This window comes from Perca flavescens, chromosome 16 (assembly GCF_004354835.1).
Source record: "Perca flavescens isolate YP-PL-M2 chromosome 16, PFLA_1.0, whole genome shotgun sequence".
Lineage (NCBI taxonomy): Eukaryota > Metazoa > Chordata > Actinopteri > Perciformes > Percidae > Perca > Perca flavescens.
In genome coordinates, this window is record NC_041346.1 from 22,067,471 (window position 1) to 22,090,296 (window position 22,826).

Sequence of the window (22,826 nt, forward strand, 5' to 3'; positions counted from 1 at the left end):
TTAAAGTGTAAACATATTGTCATTGTGAATCTTTGGTTTAAACTAGCTTTCAAACAAACGCCCCTCTTCCTAAAATATTGCTTCCAGCAACCCCCGTCATCTTCTGAACGCCCCCGTTGAGAAACACTGCTCTAATGGAAGAAGTATCTCAACTTCTGCTACATCTATTTTCACCGTTCTTTTTTTAAATCTGTCTTTTGCAAGTCACCCAACTTTATGAAAGTGTAATATCGCTGGAGTTCTCCTTTAAGTCAACACATTATCCTCTGTGCAGCATGAATATCAAAACCAACTTCACAACTATGTGACCAGTAATTGCTGAAATATTTGACTCTAGCTGGCTGGACAGACTTCATCAACCTAAGGCTCTGTCCATATGTGGCAAACACAACTACCACTGCTGCTGCAGGACAGCATCCCAACAACACAATCTGGCTCTATGTCCTCCTGTCTTTGCATGGTCCGATCAAAACTTGTCTGTTTGAAGCTGCAGTCCTGCACTCTGTCAGTTGGTTTGTGTTTCGGCACCAGCCAGTCCCCTGACTCCAACACAGATCTGCCATTCCACAAACACTGCCCAGAAACTATGTGTCACAGCACAGAGTAGGAAGGGAAAGAGAACGGGGACTCTGTGTTTAGTGTTCATAAAAACAGACTGAGAAGAATATATGGAAGGAAGAAAGAAAGAAAACAAAGAAGAGAGGGAATGTGGGGTGAGTAGCTGGTTGACAATGAGAGAAACCAGGACAGCCATGTCTCTCCCCTCATTATAACCCACCTACGCACGCAAACAGATGTAGGCTACTCCATAACACCAACAACCTGCCTACAGACGCGCTGGTTGAACAATCTGGCTTCTCAACGGTTTGCTAGAAAGAATTGGGCCCTATGAGTTTCTAAATAACATAAAGAAAGAAACTGCAAATGGTTAAGTAATGATTTCGGCAGCCATTAAAAAAAAACAAATCACATTTTGTCATGACAGCTCATTTGTCTTCAAACTACTAAACATATCGATAGAATAACTGACTCATTTACAAATCAAATTATTTTAACAATTTTCCTCAATCAAGTGAAATTTTCTTCAGTCTAATGAAATTATCTGACTGCTATTACTGGATACCATCTGCCTCATTTTTTAAGAAAATCAGTCTGTTAAAGAAAATTCTTGGAACATGAAACTGGCGGAAATGAGAAATTATCTTTGGCAGAGTTTTTGTATGTATATCTAGATTATTTAATATTAATGAAATGTTGGCTGCGTTGACAGAAAAAAGGCTTTCAGTGTTGGAAGAATAAAAAATAAAAAAACTCATCATTTTGAAAAATGTCACAATGCAGGGAAAAACAAACCAAGCTGAGGGAGGAAAATGTTTGCCAAGTAAGACTTCATAAGCATGTTTTATTTCACTGAAAAAGGCTGAAGCAGGTGGATATGAGCCAAGTTCAACTTACTGCTGGATTGTCTCCCATCATATAGAGATTTGTCAACATGAAGCAACTTCACTTTTTCACTGGACCAAACAGCACCAGCTGTGCAGCCACAATGAGCCACATTCATGGCACTCACTCAGTGGGGAGGATTCACTCAGCTCCCACTTGCCAACAATTTAGCATTTTGGTGAGCGGTTTCGCCTGCCCAATTCCAACTCCCTCCCTAATGCTCACAGCAATTTGTCATAACATGTATTTGCTTTGGCATTTTAGGGCGCGAAGACAATATGCTCACCAACTCTGAATCTAACCACAAATATGATCATTGTTAAATGTGCTGATAGTGTGACTTTATATCTGAACAGTCGACGATTAAACTTAAAATTAAATGTGGTTTAATTTAGCTTATAAAAAGGTACATAATGTCAAGATGACATTTGATCACTTACTACTGGCAAATAAACAGCTACGATTATTATATCCCTAAACCCAGGGTGTCAAATGTCTTTTTGTCTCTTAAAAACTGTCTAAAACAATTATTGGATTATCAAAATAGTTGCCGATTTATTGTCTGTTGATCCACTAAACAATTGATTGACTTATTGTTGCAGCTCTAGAAAATATCATTAGATTATGAAACGTAAATTCGTGAAGTTAGTGGACTACGAATCAAGATTGTCAACGCAACTCACAACTCATGTGCATTGTCACATCTGGAAAATATTTCAATATTATCAGAGCCAAATCAGTGCCTTGTAAACACAAAAATTGTTGCTCTACATCATACTTAATCAGCTTGACACGCAATGTGCCCTCACTCGGTTTAGCCAAAAGAAGAAAATGGTTATGATCTCATGCCAAAAACACATAACCTACCATTAATCTACTGTTCAAGGGTCTGACATAAACCTTGAACTGTACAGACGTCACAAAACCACTAGGACTATGGTATATACTTAAAACTAAGAAAGTGCTTGCAGAAGTATTAAATAGTGCCAAGTCATTCTTGACTTGCTAAATAACCAGTCATATTGTAAATCTCTACAGTGACAGGCCAAGCGTAGGTTTAGAATGGCAGGTAGGGGCCAATGCCAAAATCACAGAACAGCAGGAGACTTGGTTGTTTATGACCAAATTACGAACCGGATACATGACCGCAGTGTAATCCACGTCATGTCCTGCCTCCTGCACGCTCTAGGGAGAGATAGGGGTGTACAGTCTTTAAATTAAGTTTAATGTTATATTATATATTTATTTTGTGTGGGTATGTAGATTTTTTTTTAAATACATGTTTATGTTAAAATAAATGTACCTATACAAGTTGTTATGTCTCCCGTTGTATTGGTTTGCCCTCTCGTGAACATGGTGCGCAAAAATAGATATTCAAATATGTTTGAGTACTTTTTAGAAGGAATATTCAAATGTCATTTTTGACAGCCCTGCTGGGTATGCTGAATGGCAGCATAAATACACATACCTCTGTTAAAGTCCAGTTTGGCTACCTGTAGAGCGTAGGCCTCACATTCTTTCTTGCTGAAGCTGAAAATTATGACAGGCTGGAAGTTCCTCTCCATGATCATCTTCACTATCTTGAACACGCTGGATGGACCTAAGGAAATCATACATGTGAGTATACATGAAATTTAAGACATTTACACATTTCAATCTTACACACACACACACACACACACACACACACACACACACACACACACACACACACACACACACACACACACACACACACACACACACACACACACACACACACACACACACACACACACACACACACACACACACACACACACACACACACACACACACACCTCTAGTGCCTCCTTTCCGTCCTCTCGGGTCCCACTTGCCCCCTCCACTGCCCCCAGAATCCCCCGCGTCTCTCAGCACCTGCATAGCTGTGTTGAAATTATCCTCTCTGAAGTCTCCCTGAAGAGAAGCAAAACGCAGCCAGACGTTATGTATTATCTATGGGATGCTACGACATCAATAATTAGCCAACTCTCTTCATAATTCATAGTTTGTAGGTGTCCTTACATTCTCATCAACAACTAGGTGGAGTCCATCGCCCCCTGATGGGAAGATGTAGTGTTGCAGCGGAGTGGGACGGTAGTCTGTGTAGACTACATGGCATGGCTACAGGAGACATGACAGAAACACTTCATTAATTATGTAACACAATGGAAAAAACCACAAGTACTATCCTGATCCTTATATATCGACCGATAAGAATCACCTTCTCATATTACATACAGGAGGAGGTAGCATAACCCTTATGGTTACAATATATGCCAGTATAAAATTCCACCTGCTTATGTAGATGGCAAATCCACTCGGCAAACTGCCTGGCATTGGGGATGGTGGCTGACAGGAAGACGTAATGCACATTGTCAGGAAGAAGAATGATAGTCTCCTCCCACACCACACCACGCTCTGAAATATACAGAAAGCAGAAGGATTTGTTAGGCCGGTTACACACTGGATGCGTCGCACGAGCGTGTCAGCTGCGTGGCGTGTCCGTTTATTTCGGCTCCCATGTTAACAGGTTAGAGCTTACACACTGCCTGCGTGACATGCACGTCTCAGAAAACGTGTGCCTGCTAGAAATAGAACAGATACCTATTTTTCACACGAAACGCAAGCGTGTTGGAAGCGTTTCCAGGCAAAATAGAATAGGAAAAGATGTTTATATGTCATTTAGACACGAATACATATTAATAAATGAAATGTTGATGTTTGAAAGTCTTGAGGTTTTGATATTAATGCAGATATAAATGTAATTAAAAAAATAAATAAATCAATTGTCTAATATTGCACCTGTCAATACAGAATTAAATATTCTGTAGCCTATTTTGCCGTCAATACTGCAGACGTTGTCTTTGCTGTAATCAAATCAGTATATATATTTATATTCAGAGGTGTCAAAAGTATTCACATTCATTACTCAAGTAAAAGTATAGATACTAGGGTTTGAAAAGACTTTTGTAGAAGTTGAAGTATCAACTCAAGCTTTTTACTTAAGTAAAAGTGTAAAAGTAATGGTTTCAAAACTACTTAAAGTATAAAAGTAAAAGTAATGTAAGGCAGAGATCTTCAACAAGGGGTCCTCAAAGTCATTGCAGGGGCCCTCCAAATTATTGTAAATTTTTGAGTCTTTTTATTATCTTTGAGTCTTTAAAATTAAAATGCCTTAACATAATTCCAACATATTATTAGCAAACATAAATTCCCACTGATGATAAGCTTACTGGCCTATAGGTAAGGTAGTCCCTAAAATATCAGCCCACAGATACAGTTAATCCTAGATTTACTGTGCCACATACAGTATATCACATACAGTATGTAACATTAAAATATGATTTATAAAATCATGCCAACAATTAATATTTTAAAAGCTTATGAAAAAAGGGTATGTAAGAACGCTTTAGGTTGCCCTAACAGTTATTGTAGGCCCAGTTTAATATGCACCTTAATTTCATACAATATGTAGTAGGGGCTCCCTGCTACATCTCACTTTAAGTAAAGGGGTCCTTGGCTTAAAAAACGTTGAAGACCCCTGATATAAGGGGGAAACAATGCCATTAAGGACAACAGCTTAACCCCAAAACGTTAGGACAAAATCATATGACTATAATAATGTTATATTAAAATCATACCTACAAACTCAGAAGGGCTGAAAAAGGTGACACATCTCTGTGTCTGTGTTTTTCAGACAACGGCAGCTACAGTCTGGTGTTACAATCCTCTCCAGTGAAATACAGACACACTTTACATCGTTTAGCTCTCAGCATTTTAACCGTGTTTACTCCAGCTGCTAGCTAACGGTAGGATAACGTTAGCTGCTGCCAACTGTAGTGTTAACTAGCGTCCCGTGTGGCGATGTTTCAGTTCCCTCTAACGTCCGTTTTCGGAGCATCAGAGAGAAGCGCAGGCATTTAAGTGGCACCTAAATAAGGCACCGAAATCCACGTTGCTATTCCTAACAACTACTCAACTGTAGAACAACTACTCAACTGTAGAACTTTCTGTGCTGAAATATGCCAATAGAAATTGCCATTATACTAGCAATTCCTTCAGGTCAAGTGTAAAGAGATTATTGGTGAATGCGACAAACTATCTTAAGTGCCACCTAAGAATAAATCGGTTCATATGACAGGTTCTTGCATGAGGCCCGATGATCCAACCCACACAGAAGGACAGTTAGTCGATAGTGTGTCTGTGTCGTTTGTATTCTGTACTCACCTGCATCTCTCATGTAATGGATCTCATCAAAGACGACCCACGCCACCTCCCTCATGATCTCAGAGCCTCGGTAAAGCATGCTCCTCAGGATCTAGGAGAAATCATGTCAGAACGACCTCTCAGTGCTGCTTCTACTCCCAGCTACACACTGAAACTGCAGCACACTTTCCAAACACCACCTGCCAATAATTTGACAAATCTAATAACAACCCATTTTTCAGACATCTTACCTCTGTTGTCATGACAAGGCAGGAGGCGGTGGGGTTGATGGTGACATCACCAGTCATCAGTCCCACATCCTGGAACTCTTCGTACATCTCTCTGTACTTCTGGTTGGAGAGGGCTTTGATGGGGCTGGTGAAGATCACTCTCTGCTTCTCTCTAAGGGCCAGTGCAATGGCATATCTACAAGAAGTGGACATAAGCGATCGATTGACATGGCTATTGTTAAGAAAACGCAACTGAAAGTAAATCTAAATATTTAAACCAATGTTTCACCTAAAAGATCATTATGATTGCTGTCAACCTGGGCTTTTTGCTACCAAGAAAAATGCATTCCTCACTTGCACTTCAGAGATTTAAGTACCTCTCCATTTGTTTGGGAGCACAGGTTCCCAAAACAGCAGGGAACCAACTCGGTCACTAATAGCTAAATACAGATGTTGATCAAAAGAAGTACATTTAATAAAGCCACAGTAGTTGTTTAAACTTGCATGAGATCATAGCTGGAATAAGTAAAAATATACATTTGTTCTCCTTACTGTAATGTATTTTTTGTACTTTTTTTGAGTAGGGCATAATATTGTTCCCCTACTGTATACGTTGACATAATGCACGTCATGTTGTAGCCTAAAGGTGCTCCTTAATCTAATAGCTCTATCAGATCAAATTCCCAACATCATCATATACCCCCATGCCCCTTGTAACAGTACATGAATACATTCAACTGAACTACTTTTTACTTGTATTGTGAAAACTTTCTCAGAAATGTCAACTTTAAAGCACTTCAGAGTCCAGCAAACTGCATCTCTGAGTAAAAACAGTGATTATACAGGTGCAGGGCTTGACATTAACTTTTTGAGGCACTTGTCCTTCGGACAAGTACATTTACGTTTCACTTGTCTATGCACAAAAGTCACTTGTCCGGGTAAAGAGTCATCATTTTATAAAAAAAAATTGTTTTGCTAATGCAGAATTCGAACAAACCGTTGAAAGCATCCAAACACTATCAGCATTAATAAAATTCAGTTGAAACAGTAGAAACAAACGTGTCCCAACAATAGATTTCCCATTCAACAAGAAAAAAGGATCTCCAGACTTCATAGTACAAAGTAATATGTTGCACGCCGGTGTGCAGAAGTTAATATATTGAGATTCTAAGTCAGTATTTTAAAGTTTGTCATTACTTTCAGATTCCCAGTCAATATTCTAAGTTACTAAGTCAATATATTGAGATACTAAGTCGATCCTTTGAGATGTTGAGTCAATTTATTAAGATTGTAAGTCAATATTTTAAATGTTCTCATTGGTTTGAGATTCTTAGTCAATATTCTAAGTTACTAAATCAGTATATTGAGATACTAAGTCAATATGTTGGGATAAGTCAATATATTGAGATACTAAGTCAATATTTTAAGATAAGTCAATATATTGAGATACTAGGTCAATATATTGAGATTCTAAAGCAATATTTTACATTTTCTCATTAATTTGAGATTCTTAGTTTATATTCTGAGATACTAAGTCAATATTTTGACCAGAAGTAGTGGTGACTTAAACTTGAACTTATACTATATCTAAAATAATTTTGTAGACATAACAATGGATTTTGCCACTTAATGTTGGTGTTAACTATTTATTTTTTTTATACAATTTCACTAATTTCTACCCAGCAGAGGCTGATTTAGAGATCCTTTAAAAGCTGTAGCTACTTTACAGTTGATTATTACCTGATATTTAATCAGCACGCTATTTATTTATTTGTTTCAAAAAGGAGCACAAAAAAACGACATTCTAGAACGGCAAAAACAACCTCTGGATGGGAAAAGGGTATTTTACAACAGCTTTTAATGCAGCACAAGTATGTCGAGGCCAACTTCAAGTGAACGCAACATCTGTGTTTTGCCAAGAACAGCTGCTACAACGTCATACGTTCCTCTCCAGTGAAATACAGACAGACACACTTTTACACCGTTTAGCGGTCAGCATTTTAACCGTGTTTAATCTAGCTGCTAGTTAACATTACCTGCTGCCAAGTGTAATGTTAACTAGCGTGACATGCGGCGATGTTTAGGTTCCCTCGTCCGTTTTCGGAGCATCAGAGAGAAGCGCTGGCATTTCAGTGGCACCGGAATCTGCGTTGCAATTCGGTCCGGTAGATAACGATCGTTAAGGCACCGGTGCCGTATTAGCACCGGGTCTCTCGTTTTCTGTCAACGAGTTAGCAAGCTAACGTTAGCTAACTAACACCGGCTGGTTTGCCGTGCTTTCATGCTGCATCGCTTACAGAGAACGAGCTGAACAGCGGGCTGGGTCTAACGTTAGAGGTCCGCTGCCCGGGATTGGCTGGGGAAAAAATGTATCGTTTCAAATCGGTAACATAGACGTAATGAGTGGCACATAACGTGAACTAACATGGCATTTTATTTTGTTTGAGTTTTAACTTGTCCAGTGGGACAAGTAAATTTCTCTTCAACTTGCCCTACAAAAAATCCACTTGTCCCGGACAAGCCTTAATGTCGAGCCCTGAGGTGCCTTGACATGTGTCAATGTCATGTCTCTGCTGTGTACAGGACTGTAGAGCTCCAGACAAAGCCTAACGGTACAGTAAGCAATTCATTTTTGAAACCAACTTTTGAAGATACTCACTCAGCACAGACAGTCTTGCCAGCAGAGGTGTGAGCAGAGACAAGCACAGACTCGTTGTTGTCGATACATAAGATGGCCTCACGCTGGAACGGGTCAAGAACAAAAGGATACTCCTGCAAGACAAGCAAGACATGTCAAATCAAAAGTAAAATAATAAGTGTAGTGTTATTGGATAACATTCTACAAAGAACAAACTAAATGAATTCCACAAGTAGAAGACCTGGTTTAAAGGCACATTATACCTTGGCTGCTTTCCCCACTCGTGGTTTCAGGGGTTTATAATCATCACTGGCAGGAAGAGCCACCTGTGAGGGAAAGCCAAATTCTTCAACAATCAGGGTTTGGACATTTAACAACAAATTACCAAAAAAAACAGATATATCTTTGTAATAAAAAGTGTGTGAATCCTATGCTATGGTCTTTGCAATAGGCAGATCTAAAGCCAATTTGGTGTGATATCACATGTTAGACAGCGCTTTCCAACACAATTGTCAAAACAAATGGGGGAATATGAAGAATGATGTTCATCCCTCTAGTAGAGTTCCAGAAGTTAATAATACATTTTATTTGATGGTGCCTTTCAGAAGAGGCAAGGTCGCCTTACATTAGATAATAACATGCTCATATACAGTACATACAACAAAAAATGTGCACAATCTATATGAAGGCACATTAAAGCTGTTCTCCACCTTACTGCTTTTTCCTTTTTTTGTTATCCATCTGTCAATTTGCTTCTCACCTCGTGTGAGCATCCTTCCACAGTGTCAACTTGCTCCACCTTCACTTGGGGCATAAATTCTGCAAGACTGAAGTAAACAAAACACCTGTTATCTACAGCAACTTCAAAACATATTCTGTAGCATCTCAAGCCAGTATTTTAACCTGAAAAAAAGTGATTGATTTGAAATTACATAAAGTTTAATCAACACCTCTCCGAAAAAACTCAACAACCGTTATAATCTTAACGAGGTCATTTATTGCAGGGCTGTTGTATTGGACTGTATAAGTTTCAGTGGTTGAGGAAGTTTACTGAAATAAAATTGCTTAAGTTATATCATCTATACATACTTTAGAGCAGTGTTTCTCAAATGGGGGTATGTGTACCCCTAGGGGTACTTTGGACGACTGCAGGGGGTACGTAAGATATTTAACAAAATGTTTAATAGTTACAAGGCTGTTGTCCAGAACATTGTTCCTCTTTATGTATGCTTTTTTCTTCTTATGTTTTGATACTATTTTGACCTATTCTTGCCTTACTTCCTCCAAGTTTTTTTTTTTTTTTTTTTTACAGTTTTGGACTCTTTTTCTCATTAGCTATTAAATATTTTTTTCAGTTACAAGGCTGTTGTTTAGTAAATCTATCGTTGACAGCGCTGTACTGTTCCTGTTTATATACACTTTTTTTTCTACCGAAAATGATTAGTGCTGGTCAGGGGGTACTTGTCTTAAAGAAACAATTCAAAAGGGGTACGTTATTGAAAAACGTTTGAGAACCACTGCTTTAGAGTATGAAAAGTACAAATCATTTCTCTTTCTTATATAATGTAGTAAAATATAAGTATAAAGTAGCATAATATGTAAATACTATACTAATAAGTACCTCAAAATTGTACTTGAGTGACTGTACTTAGTTACTCTCCATCAGTTATAGTCATAACAGCACCAAAGCATCCTGTACAGACACACAGTGTTAAGATGTAGCTATAACTCATCTTACTTTAGGTCATTAGCAGAGACTGTCTCATGTCGAGGTTTCTTCCCAAACACCATCTCCTCTCCACCGTCACTGTCTGCCTCTCGCTTGACCGCTGCAGATGGACCAGCATCTTTGTCGGTGCCATTTTTACTTATAACTTTCCTAGAAAAGAGAAGGGAAAAAAAAACATACAGGACACAGAACTGTTGTTAGCGGAGCCTGTAACGTTACACTTGTGCTAATGCAACGTTACACATGAACCTTATAGCCACATAGACAGGAGGGAGTAGCTAGCCAACAAGAGACTCTTGTAACTTTGGTCTCACAAAAAATAACTAATTAGAACACGACAAAAACAAATTCAGTTAACGTTTATCAGCACAGCCAGGTGCTTTTTTATGATCCATTAAAGAGCTAACAACGCTAGCAGACATGATGTGAAGTTTAACGTTAGGTTCCCTGGATAAGCTAGCTAGCTAACCTCCTGATTTTAAAGACCAAACATTACTATGTAAACAAAAAAAGATTACCCTATGTCTGGTGTCAGAGAAGCAGGTATCTTTTTGCTTGTGGTAGTTTGTTGTTCATCGTCAAACACGCTGAACAAACCGTCTCCAAAAGCGTCTGCCATGATTGTTAAGGGCACACTTCCCACAATACAACACGAGGTTTGCTCCCCGGTAATGCTTCCGGTACGGCAGCTGGGTTGTCCAAAAGTTACCAAACACAGCATGAATACGGAGAGAAATACACATTCGCGTTAGCTCTCTATTTATAACCGTAACATTTCAGGACTTTGCTGATGACTTGGAATCCCATAGCCGCATAGAGGAGCCACAGACAGGCCGTGTTTTGGTGATCTAATGGGTGGAAAAAAGAAGAAATCGGCGGCGCAAGCGGCTACCTCGGTGGCCCCGGCACCAGCAGCAGCAGCGGGCAGGACTGGTGCTGCTGCATCGGGGAACGGCGTGGCAGAGGAGCAAAAGAAACAGCCAGCCAACAACAAGCCGGCTAAACCAGCCAAAGAGAACAAGTCAAAAGGTTGTATTACCTAGCTGGTGTCACAGATTCAGAAACATAAATGTAATTGCTGTTGATGTGGTCATTTTTTAGGCTGTAGCTAGCTGTTGTGTTCAACCCTGTATATGCAGTTAATCATGCGTGCATTGTATTTATGATACATATTAGTGTAGGGTTGGGCATTTTTCACTGTAACACCTTTTGCACATGGGACCTTACTGTAGTCCCGGTTGCCTTATTATATCATTTGTCAAGTATACCAACATTTTTCAGGTAACAGCTTCACAAGTGCCCCTTTTGCCTTTCTTCATTTCATATTATGTATTACACCTTGCTGCTGTGACAGCTTGTCAAAAAAAAAAAAAAAAAAAAAAAAAAAAACGTAGGGCACTGATAACTGTCAAAACAAATTTCCCTAGTGGACAATACAGATATCCATCCATCCACCCATCCATCCATCCATCCATTGATCCATCCAGTAATGGACAGTTGCCAGTAAATTAGACATTTTCGAAATGAAAAAAAATAAATCAGACTAAACAGTTTATCTCATAATCAACTAAATGTATTGATTTATTAAAAAACAAAACAGTTGGTAGGTAGTACTGCCTAATCAGCATGGCAGTGTGTGTGTCAACACATCTCTGATGAAATCTGAAAATAAAGCTAATTGCTGATAAAAAGAAAATCAGCTGTGAAACAATAATGATGTCAATGAACGGGATGATTAGATGAACATGACATCTGGATCAGCCTCAACATACAATGCTTTTAACTGACACAATTCTGTATTTTTGACTTCCTCCAGCTCCAAAGACCTATAGTCTTGCCAACACTGCCCAGGTTGACACAGCTGGAGTCGCAGACAAGTCGATTCTTAAAGTAAGTCGTTGGTACAGTAACTGACTGAGTACTTTATCTTTATTGTGCAGCATCACAGAATTTCTCTCTCTCTCTATGCCAAGTGAAAGTTGCAGCTGTAACCTGTTCTTACAAGCTTGTAACACACTAATTTGCTATACATACTCAAATAGTATTCAAATGCAAATCTAACCCATTTTATCCAGTGTGTTTCATGCTGAAAAACATTAATTTTGTAAAAAATAAACAGGATTTTATCCATTCTTTAACACAGGTTGCTATCCAAGCTGACCTGGAGAAGAAGATCATTAAGCTGATCAATGACTTCAGAGAAGAGAATGGGGATAAAGGGCCCATATCAGGCAGACTTACGAACAAGAAATTGCTGGTAAAGACAAAATCATCCCTCTGAGTCTTCACAGATAATACACATAATCACAGATAATACACATAGATCTGTTTCCATGACCGAATGTTGTATTCATGTTGTCTTGTTTGTGCTTGCAGGACCTGTACACAGCTCTGCAGAAGTTCAACTTTAAGAGAGAACACATTGAGGAATCGATGAAGAGTAGTGTTCTGTACGGAGGGGATCTCCACTCTGCTCTTGACTGGCTCTGCCTTAACCTTAAAGATGGTAATAGAGCATCAGCAGTCATTTTGATGTCATCACTGTATAGCTCTTCAGGAGATAAGGCTGTTAAAACACAAGCTTTCTTAATGTATTGTCTGTGTACCAGATGAGCTGCCAGATGGTTTTGCCCAGCAGATGCAGGAGGAGAGTCAGAAGAGCAGGCCCAAGTTCCAGCCACCTGCTCAGCAGAAACCAGCAGCCCTGAGCCCCAAAGCACCCAGCAACACCCGCAAAGAGACCATTAAGGTTTGTGTGTCTATTTACAAGTGTGTGTTGACTAGAAAGATATGTACTGTCAGTCTGTCACACTAAATTGAAACATGGTGTTTGTTAGGCAACAGAGAAAGATGAAGCTGCAAGCGTAAAGGATTGGATCTTAAGGTATGCAGAGCAGAGCAGTGATGAGGAGGAGGAGAAGGAAGCTGGGAAGAAGGCACACAATCCTGAATTGGAGGAAAAGTTTGATCCAGTAAGTAAAATTAAAGCAACTTACAGCTGAGATTTTTTTTAAGTGTAGTAAATGTCATTGAGTATGTGGCATGGTGTACTAATTGTGTGTTATTTTTTGATGTGTAGAATGACCGGTATTTGGTCCTTACTGCTCAACTGTATGACGCAAAAGAAATGGCAGCTGTGGCCAAGACAAAGGGAGACAAGGCGGGCCAGAGGATGGCACAGGACAGGATACGCATCATACAGCAAGGCAAGTGTGCTTCAACTCTTACATGTACATATTTACAGTTTATTCTTACTCACTTTTGGCTTAATATTGAAATATTTTCTGTTTCTAGAAATGAAGCATCTGGAGTCCCATCCCATATTCAATCCAGCTATAAAGGTGGTAGACGGGCCTCAAAAGGAAAAGAAGATACTTCCTGTCAGCGAGGACAAAGAGGATCTCAGCTTCAAGTTATTTGAACAAACTGAAAAGGCCCCTCCTGCAGAGAAAGGTTTGCATCTGGCAGATAAACGCCATCTGAGCCAAGTGACTTTAACAGAACGCGTTTAAAGTGTGTTACAGGACATAGTAAATATAAAACATAACATACTGTAGCTTCACATTGTAATGCTACAATTCAACTCCAATTGACTATATAGTAGCACTGTAATAAGATCACGGAAAAAAAGAACAAGAGATACAAATTTGGGACTTTTGTGGAGCTGTCTGCACAGTGGTGAAAAGGTCAAATAATAGATGAGGCTTTGAGAAAAAAAAAAAGTACCCAAATTCATGATGTCATTTTGTCCCATTTTCCTTTTGTTCCAGTTCCAGTTGTGAAAAAGAACGAGCCAAAGGACATTCGCAATTTTGACTACACAGCTCGCAGTTGGACAGGAAAGTCTCCCAAACAGTTCCTCATTGACTGGGTCCGCAAGAACCTGCCCAAGAGTCCACCACCGACTTTTCACAAGGTTGCTGCTGGTAGACACTGGAGATCCAAGTAAGTGTGTGTGTGTGTGTGTGTGTGTGTGTGTGTGTGTGTGTGTGTGTGTGTGTGTGTGTGTGTGTGTGTGTGTGTGTGTGTGTGTGTGTGTGTGTGTGTGTGTGTGTGTGTGTGTGTGTGTGTGTGTGTGTGTGTGTGTGTGTGTGTGTGTGTGTGTGTGTGTGTCGCATGCATGTTTCGGTGTCCTTGTTTCCATACACAAAGACATACATTCTTTTGAATGTAGCTCCATAATATAATCTCACAAAACGATCAATAATTTGTGCTACATCGATTGGAGAATGAAAAAAAACTGCAGTAGTAGCGCTATTTGGGATTCTGTTGTTTATGATCGGCTTATAACTACATTTAGATATATTTTGAATGGATTTTATGTATTTGCATCCATCAGGGTGTGTGTTCAAAGGGCAGACGATGTTCTTGAGGTTTGTCCAATGATCGTGACTGAGGATAGCATGCAGGCGCAACATCTGGCAGCCACACTGGCACTCTACAACCTTGTTAAAGGACAGGTAATACATGTGACCCAGCAGACTATACCACCATTTTTCTGTGCTGCTTGACCTCACATTTTCTGTGTTATCCTTCTTTTTAATCCTAATTCTCCTCTGATAAGTACTATCCCTCTCAATCTCTCATTCTAGTCAGTGCACCAGCTCCTTCCTCCAACCTACAGAGATGTGTGGCTGGAGTGGAGGGACAGCGAACAGCAGCAACAGGAAGAGAGTCGCATTGCTGCTAACAAACCTCGGGACCAGTTCATCTCCCGACTTCTGACCAGACTCAAACAGCAGCAGAACCAAAACCAAGTGCAAGAGTCTGGATGCCAAGGCCAGCTGGAGCTGGGCATGGCTGGAAACGAAGAGCCTGAAGAGTCCTGGGAGAACCTGGCGGGTCTCGATATTGGGGAGGGAGCAGAAGAAGTGGAGGACAAGAGTGAGAAAAGAGGGAGGAGGGAAGCAGCACTTGAGGCATCCAGAGAGCTCTTAATGAAGCTGAAGAAGTCCCCACTGGCCCACAAACTGAAGGTAAATACACTAAATCATTGTACACTTTACCAGATTAAATACTTTTTCATCTTAAATACGTCTAAACATAAACCCAAATAATTCAACCTTTCAAGGCAGAGCGAGAGCAGCTTCCTGTCTTCCAACACCGGCATCGTGTCTTGGAGGCTCTGCAGCGCCACCCTGTGGTGGTGGTGGCGGGTGAGACGGGCAGCGGAAAGAGTACTCAGATCCCTCAGTTCCTCTTGGAGGAGCTGTTAACGGGAGGCAAAGTGGCGAAGCCCTGCAACATCGTGGTGACGCAGCCCCGCAGGATCTCTGCCATGAGCCTGGCCTGCAGAGTCAGCGAGGAGCTGGGCTGCGAAGATGGGCCGGGATCGAAGGTGAAAATACATTTTTGGCTCGATAGGCTTTAATATGAAAGCTTTTCCTTAGCTTTTGTATAAACGATAATGTAGACTGATAGGATGCACAGTCACCTGCTTTAATGAATGTTTCATGTTGACATTATGTTTTAGTCGTCGCTGTGCGGATACCAGATCCGGATGGAGAATCAGTCCGGGGAGTGGACCCGCCTTCTGTACTGCACCACTGGAGTTCTGCTCAGGAAACTACAACATGACAGACACCTCAGTTCCCTAACGCACATCATCGTAGACGAGGTACTAGCATTTCCTGAACACACAACCTGTGTGATGCCATATCCTATACGTTTCTTTTCCACCCAGAGGTGTAGAGCTGCAAAACTGAGTCGATTAGATGAATCACTAACTGTTTTGATAATCGATTAATTGATTTGAATCCTTTTTTTATGAAAAAAAAAGTCAAAATGTATCTGATTCCAGCTTCTTGAATGTGAATCATTTCTAGTTTCTTCATTTCTCTGTGACAGTAAACTGAATATCTTTTGAGTCGTGGACAAAACCAGACATTTAAGGACGTCATCTTGGGCTTTGGAAAACAACATTTTCCACCATTTTCTAACATTATATAGACCCAAAATATATATTTTTATTAAAAATTATTCGAGAACATAATTTAATGGATTAAACGGCAATGAAAATAAGTGTTAGTTGCAGCTCTACCCAGGTGCATGCATTTTTTGTTAAATGACGTATTGTCAACTACTATTGCAGTTACAGTTTTGTACCAATTTGTACCTCTTTTTGCCTCACACACACACACACACACACACACACACACACACACACACACACACACACACACACACACACACACACACACACACACACTACCATTAGTCTTGTACTCTTATCTAATCCCTAACAATCCACAGACCTTCAATGTGCATGTGACAAACAAGAGAGCGAGTTGATGAGTCTGTTCTCACCCTACTTCCTCCTTACCTCCATCTTCTCAGGTCCATGAGCGCAGTGTCCAGTCAGACTTCCTGTTAACCATTCTGAAAGATGTTGTCATGAGGAGATCTGACCTGCAGCTGATCCTTATGAGCGCCACAGTGGACTGTGACAAGTTCTCCAACTACTTCAACCGCTGCCCAGTGATCAGCATTCCTGGCAGGACTTTCCCAGTGGAGGTAAGAGGAGCTTTAGTTTGTCTTTACTTGTATACATCATTTAACTATTCCTTTGGTGTTCAGAGATAGAGGAGGGTGGATGGGAGAGTAGTGGGGCGGGCGGGACCAGAGCCAGTAACAGTCTCAGCTGCAGGACAGGAGTCCCGTGCTGCAACCTCTGAGGGTCTTTGTTGGGGGATTCTGAAGTTATTAGGCATAAGCTGAGTCTGTTTTTGCTTTAAGTCTCATCACAGATGTATTTCTGTGACATTTCAAGGACATGGCAAAAGGAAACGGGGTATTTTCAAGCTTCTGCGGTTTTGTCACTAGGTGTACCACTTAGAAGACATAGTGGAACAGACGGGGTACGTCCTGGAAAAGGACTCGGAGTACAGCCAGAAAATTCTTGAAGATGAGGAGGAAGTTAGCATCTCTATCACACAGAAAGGCGGCAAAACATCACAGCACCAGGTAATGTTGGCTCTCTGCAGCATTATAATTGTAATGGTGTGTTATCTGTGTGTGTGTGTAACCTGCTTCTGTCTGTTCCAGGAGGTGATATTGAAGGACTCCGCTTCCGGCTGGGATCTGGGTCCAGATCTTGACCACTTCAGCAGCAGGACTCGGCAGGTGCTGCAGTACATGAACCCTAATAAGATCAACATGGACTTACTGGTAGACCTCATCGACTACTTAGGTACAACCCATCATCAGGAATGTTTTTAGGCATCACAAAGTACATTCTGAGGTCTTGCGTGTTAAATTTCTGTATTTTTGTGCTCTGCCAGACAAATCCCCACAATTTGCGGAGATGGATGGAGCCGTTCTCGTGTTCCTCCCGGGTCTGGCTCACATCCAGCAGGTCTACGACCTGCTCTCCTCAGACAAGAGGTTCAGGGACAAAAACAGGTAACGTACACAAACTGATCTAAACCAGTATACACTCATAATAGCACCGGCACCAAACACACTGTGATGAAACACACAAACTGCACATTTTTATTGGCTTTACTGTGACTTATAACTGTCTCTTTCAGGTTCAGGATTGTTGCTCTCCACTCAACTCTCACATCAAAGGACCAGGCTGCTGCCTTCACAGTGCCACCTGCTGGAGTTAGAAAGGTACTTCTGAATGTGGTATAATCAAGCACTGAGTAAAAATAAAGTAGCAGAAAACAGGTAATGTAATATGATTCAAGAAAGTCCTTTTTATAGAGCTATATTTGTGTTAAAACCATCTCACACTATAACTGATTTTTGGGCTTGTTTTAAAAAGAAAATAGGATTTTGATACTCTACGGTAATTTGCCTAAGCAGCTGAACAAATGTATGAAAAAGTCCTGAAAATCACTACTGCTATTCTCTGCTTTGTGTCTCTTTTAGATTGTCTTGTCGACTAACATTGCCGAGACAGGTGTGACTATTCCCGACGTTGTGTTTGTCATCGACACTGGAAAAACTAAAGAAAATAAGTAAGGGCTCATGAACAATAACGGAAATTAAAGTTGCATGTTATAGTAATGCTATTATATGATTTTCTATTAATTTGAAATGGATTGCTGTTCTCATAGGAAGTAAATGCTAACATGACATGTTTGAAAGGTCAACCTCATGTTGGCGCTACAGGAAAAGTCAGAAGATCACCAAAACCATTACAATAAATTATCTGGGAACAATGGATATCTGAAGCGAATGTCATGGTTTAGTCTGGATCAAAGTGGTGGGCAGACCAACATTCCCGCCCCTAGAACCATACCACCAGCATGACTTATGATTACAGTAACGGGAAATCTTAAATGAATTTGGTTGTAGAGAAACTAATCTGTTGTGTGATTCAGGTACCATGAGAGCAGCCAGATGAGTTCTCTAGTGGAGACTTTTGTTTCCAAAGCGAGCGCCCTCCAGAGGCAGGGGAGAGCAGGACGTGTCCGAAACGGCTTCTGCTTTAGACTCTACCCAAAATTCAGGTATGGAGGTCATCATTCATTATGCAGAGAGGGGAATGGGAAAACAAAGCAGGAAAACAGATTGTTTCCCATTCGATATAAATTATGTGCTGATCTTTTCTGCTCTTGTTTGACCCTCTTCACCTCAGGTTTGACGCCTTCATGAATTATTCCATTCCAGAGATACTACGGGTCCCACTGGAGGAGCTCTGCCTTCATATTATGGTACATAAACCATACTCCGTCACACAGACACAGAAATAAAAATTCACACAAAGCTAACAGGGTTTCGGCGGTGTCTTTAAAAGTCCTAAAAAGTCTTAAATTTCAAAATCATAATTTTAGGCCTTAAAAAGCCTTAAAGGTCCCATGACATGGTGCTCTTTGGATGCTTTTATATAGGCCTTAGTGGTCCCCTAATACTGTATCTGAAGTCTCTTTCCTGAAATTCAGCCTTGGTGCAGAATTACAGCCACTAGAGTCCCACAATGAGCTTTCCTTAGGATGTGCCATTTCTGTGTCTGTAGCTATTGAGGAAGAGAGAGGGGGGGCAAGGTAGAGGGTGGGGGTGTGGCCTTGACCAACTGCCACTTTGCTCATTTGAAAGCCATGATGTCTCTCTCTCATGGGTGGGCCAAATTCTCTGGGTGGGCAAAGAAGAGAAAGGGGAGGTAACCTCGCTTGTTATGACCTCATAAGGAGCAAGATTCCAGAACAGCTCATCTGAGCTTTCATTTTCTCAAAGGCAGAGCAGGATACCCAGGGCTCGGTTTACACCTATCTCCAAGATGCCTTTTATCTCGAAAATTTTAGAAAAGGTTGTAGCTAATCAACTCTCTGCTGTTTTAACCACTCATAACATACTAGACCCATTTCAATCGGGCTTCCGTCAGAAACACTCTACAGAAACCGCTCTTCTTAGAGTAGCCAATGATCCAATGATGTCTTCTGATGTAGGGAAATGTTCTGTTCTTGTACTGTTGGACCTTAGCGCAGCGTTCGATACTGTGGATCACACCATTTTGCTTGACAGACTTAAGCACTGGGTTGGGATCTCTGGGAGTGCCCTGGACTGGTTCACCTCCTATCTCACAGATAGAACCTATTCAGTTCACTAGGCCCCTATTCCTCTTCTTTCTTTGCTACTCCAAATATAATTTGCTGTATTACAACCAACATGCAACAAGTCTCTTTTGAAACAGATTTTATTCTTCAGCTATGGGGAAGTGCAAGTTTAGTGATGTTTCCGGACTCTGACATTGCTATTTTTTAGTGGGGGTGTTATGTCATGATATAAGTCTTACATTTCATTTTTAATGGTCATAAAAAAAGCACATGTAGAAACATATTCAAAGCTTCTGTTAACGTGTTCTTCCCTCCCCTCTCTCCTCCCCTTCGGTAGAAATGTCAGTACGGCTCCCCGGAGGACTTTCTGAGCCGGGCCCTGGATCCTCCTCAGCCCCAGTCGGTCAGTAACGCCGTCAACCTGCTGAGGAAGATCGGTGCGTGTCACCCTGACAATCATCTCCTCACCCCTCTGGGACACCACCTGGCGAGTCTGCCTGTCAATGTGAAGATTGGCAAGATGCTCATCTATGGAGCCATTCTCGGCTGCCTGGAGCCCATTGTACGTCCCACTGCCTCCTTACTCAGAAAACAAACACTCTATGATTCTTTGTAACTGTGTGAGGATCTCAGTCTCGGAATATTTACTCTGTTACCACTTCTGTTATTATATCGTGTCATTATTATACATTATATATTAATAAGAGATTTGTTTCAGGCAACAATCGCGGCAGCCATTTCAGAGAAGTCTCCCTTCTCCACACCGATGAACAGGAAGGAGGAAGCCAACCTGGCCAAAGCCGCCCTGGCGTTGGCCAACTCTGATCACCTGACGATATACAATGCATATCTGGGGTATGGACTTTTAAAGGCTTGACTTTAAACACAGACTGTGTTTTTTTTTATATGTGGGATTTTTAAAAGCCTGTCAGATTGATCACACACAAAAATGATTTACTGTCAATGTGATGTTTTTAATGAGAATCCAAGCCATGCAAACTGAGATAAGTGCAAGAGTACAACTCAAACTGTTGTTGAGGATATAACAAATATCCATAGCCTTTTTTCCTTACTGGTTTTCCGTCATTATTTGACTGGTATGATCGTGAAAAAGGTATTAAATTGCATTTTATGCAATGTGGTATTTAAAAGGTCTAAAAAAGTCTTACACTTAATTTGTTAAACACTGCAACAACTGCTATCAGGAAGGTGTTGCCCTCAGCAAGAATACTACTAGGACAAAATCTTATTAAATTAAAACAAATATTTTTGATATTAGAAGTTATCAATCTTGATGAGCTCAATAGTTCTCTCTGATGACCTTTTCTTCTGTTAACCTGTGACACTGTTAGGTGGAAGAACTCACAGGCTGACGGACAAAGGACAGAAATGTCCTACTGCAGAAAGCACTTCCTCAATCGCACAGCTCTCATCACAATAGAGGTAAGACATGTACATGCACACATTGAGACTATCTGTCTCTTCCGCCCCCTGTCTAATCCCATGTGTTTGACTCCATCTTCTATCCAGGGTGTGAAGCACGAGCTGATGAAGATGATGGAGCAGGCGGGTTTCTGGTCGTCTCGCGCCTCCTCTTCTCGCTCCAAGCCGCAGACGGCGTCGCTGTCCAAGCAGCAGATCTCCGTGCTGAACGCAGTGCTGACGGCGGGGCTCTACGACAGCGTGGCCCGGGTCTTGTGCACCCCCTCTGTGGATGTGCTGGAGCGAGTGGTCTGCACGGTGGAGACGCCCCAAGGCAAGGCTCAGGTCCACCCCTCATCCGTTAACCGCAACCTGCAGACACACGGCTGGCTGCTGTACCAGGAGAAGGTATGGGTGAAGTGTGTGTAATATCTGGTCATCTTTAAATCATATTTGTGCTAATAAATGTTTATCCACAGGTGAAATACACTAAGATCTACCTGCGTGACACCACTCTGGTACCTCCTTTCCCCATGCTGTTGTTTGGAGGGGACATTGATATCCAGCACAGAGAAAGGCTCATCACACTGGACGGATGGATCCACTTCCAGGTCAGAGGTCACCAGGGGTTGCTCTGGAGTTGTCAAAGCTGTCCATTACTTCCTGTGCCCTTTCCCTTTCCTATTCTATGCCCTCCTGTAGCAGCAGCACTTGCGTCATTGCACTCTGTAGGCAAACAAAATGGAGTTATTTAATTCAATTCCATGTCGTTCACTCCTGAAGGCTCCTGTACGGATTGGTGTGATCTTCAAACACCTGAGGAAGCTAATGGACTCTTTGCTTGAAAAGAAGCTGGAGAACCCGAGGATGAATCTTGAAGGTAAACTCAAGCATCACACATATGACAAATGGCCTTTTTTTAAGCAGAGTAAGCAAAATAAAATGAAACGCCTTTGTTCGTTGTGCCCATGGCTGTACAGCAAACCTGAAAAATGTGTATACATACTGAATGGCTTACATTTTATTTCCCATTCTGACAACAACAAACAGCTAGACAGCATTTCAGTTGCTCTCTGCAGTTTATCAGGCATGGCTAAGCAGTGCTTTTATATGTGAAATTTAGAATTAGACTTGGCTAAAATCTTCCTCCGTCTACTGTAGGTGAGAGGACCATCCAGATGATCCTGGATCTGATCAAATCAGAGTGACATCGGACTACCAAAGGATGTAAATTGCCACTGAATCAGTACCTTTTCTTACGCTATCAACAGACCTCTGTGTCCAGTAGACCTGGGGACAAAGTGCTTCCTATTTGCTCTGGTATTTAGGATGAACAATGGCTGCAGACATCCTTAAGATGAAATGATGGTTACAGGGAACTCTTACTCACATTGAGGAGGACTGTAGCATATGAAATGAAAAGAAACTACATGCTGAAATTTGAGAGGAAAAACTAGAAAATGGTGTTGCCAAATGTTGTGGAAATAAAGCTGTACACATTTTTATTTGAACCTTTCAATGTGTCATGGTTGGTAGTCAAAATGAAGTACTGCCTTAACTATTAAATAAATAATAAATAGCAGGTGTGAATGCAGGCACCAACCACTAATAGTCTAGTTAAAGACTTATAG

General features: G+C 41.0%; 2 protein-coding genes across 2 annotated transcripts in view; one reads left to right on the plus strand and one right to left on the minus strand.

Moving 5' to 3' along the window:
* Positions 1 to 10,978, minus strand: part of mtrex (Mtr4 exosome RNA helicase) — a 26,476-nt gene extending 15,498 nt beyond the window's left edge. Inside the window, exons 1-11 of the mRNA XM_028601390.1 lie at positions 10,789 to 10,978; positions 10,280 to 10,420; positions 9,302 to 9,368; positions 8,805 to 8,867; positions 8,563 to 8,675; positions 5,925 to 6,099; positions 5,695 to 5,785; positions 3,761 to 3,885; positions 3,490 to 3,588; positions 3,264 to 3,381; positions 2,912 to 3,043 (exon numbers count right to left, since the gene is read on the minus strand). Of these exons, the coding sequence (XP_028457191.1) occupies positions 2,912 to 3,043; positions 3,264 to 3,381; positions 3,490 to 3,588; positions 3,761 to 3,885; positions 5,695 to 5,785; positions 5,925 to 6,099; positions 8,563 to 8,675; positions 8,805 to 8,867; positions 9,302 to 9,368; positions 10,280 to 10,420; positions 10,789 to 10,889 (1,225 nt within the window). The 5' untranslated portion in view covers positions 10,890 to 10,978. The remainder of the gene's footprint in view (positions 1 to 2,911; positions 3,044 to 3,263; positions 3,382 to 3,489; positions 3,589 to 3,760; positions 3,886 to 5,694; positions 5,786 to 5,924; positions 6,100 to 8,562; positions 8,676 to 8,804; positions 8,868 to 9,301; positions 9,369 to 10,279; positions 10,421 to 10,788) is intronic.
* Positions 10,922 to 22,706, plus strand: dhx29 (DEAH (Asp-Glu-Ala-His) box polypeptide 29). Its single transcript, XM_028601389.1, has 28 exons — positions 10,922 to 11,299; positions 12,087 to 12,160; positions 12,414 to 12,527; positions 12,647 to 12,776; positions 12,880 to 13,019; positions 13,108 to 13,242; positions 13,350 to 13,476; positions 13,565 to 13,723; positions 14,041 to 14,215; positions 14,610 to 14,730; positions 14,863 to 15,246; positions 15,342 to 15,608; positions 15,744 to 15,887; positions 16,607 to 16,783; positions 17,093 to 17,233; positions 17,315 to 17,459; positions 17,551 to 17,671; positions 17,800 to 17,884; positions 18,146 to 18,234; positions 18,601 to 18,729; positions 18,858 to 18,933; positions 20,111 to 20,335; positions 20,492 to 20,628; positions 21,126 to 21,216; positions 21,304 to 21,603; positions 21,675 to 21,806; positions 21,979 to 22,075; positions 22,357 to 22,706. Exons 1-28 carry the CDS (start codon positions 11,122 to 11,124, stop codon positions 22,401 to 22,403), a joined length of 4,140 nt encoding a protein of 1,379 aa, XP_028457190.1. The 5' UTR covers positions 10,922 to 11,121; the 3' UTR covers positions 22,404 to 22,706.
* Positions 22,707 to 22,826: the final 120 nt, after the last annotated feature.

Coding starts and splice junctions, on each gene's coding strand:
- dhx29 (XM_028601389.1), top strand. CDS start 11,122: ATGGGTGGAAAAAAGAAGAAATCGGCGGCGCAAGCGGCTACCTCGGTG. Junction 13,477..13,564: donor GATACGCATCATACAGCAAG/GCAAGTGTGCTT, acceptor TTCTGTTTCTAG/AAATGAAGCATCTGGAGTCC. Junction 21,217..21,303: donor CAGCTCTCATCACAATAGAG/GTAAGACATGTA, acceptor TCTTCTATCCAG/GGTGTGAAGCACGAGCTGAT.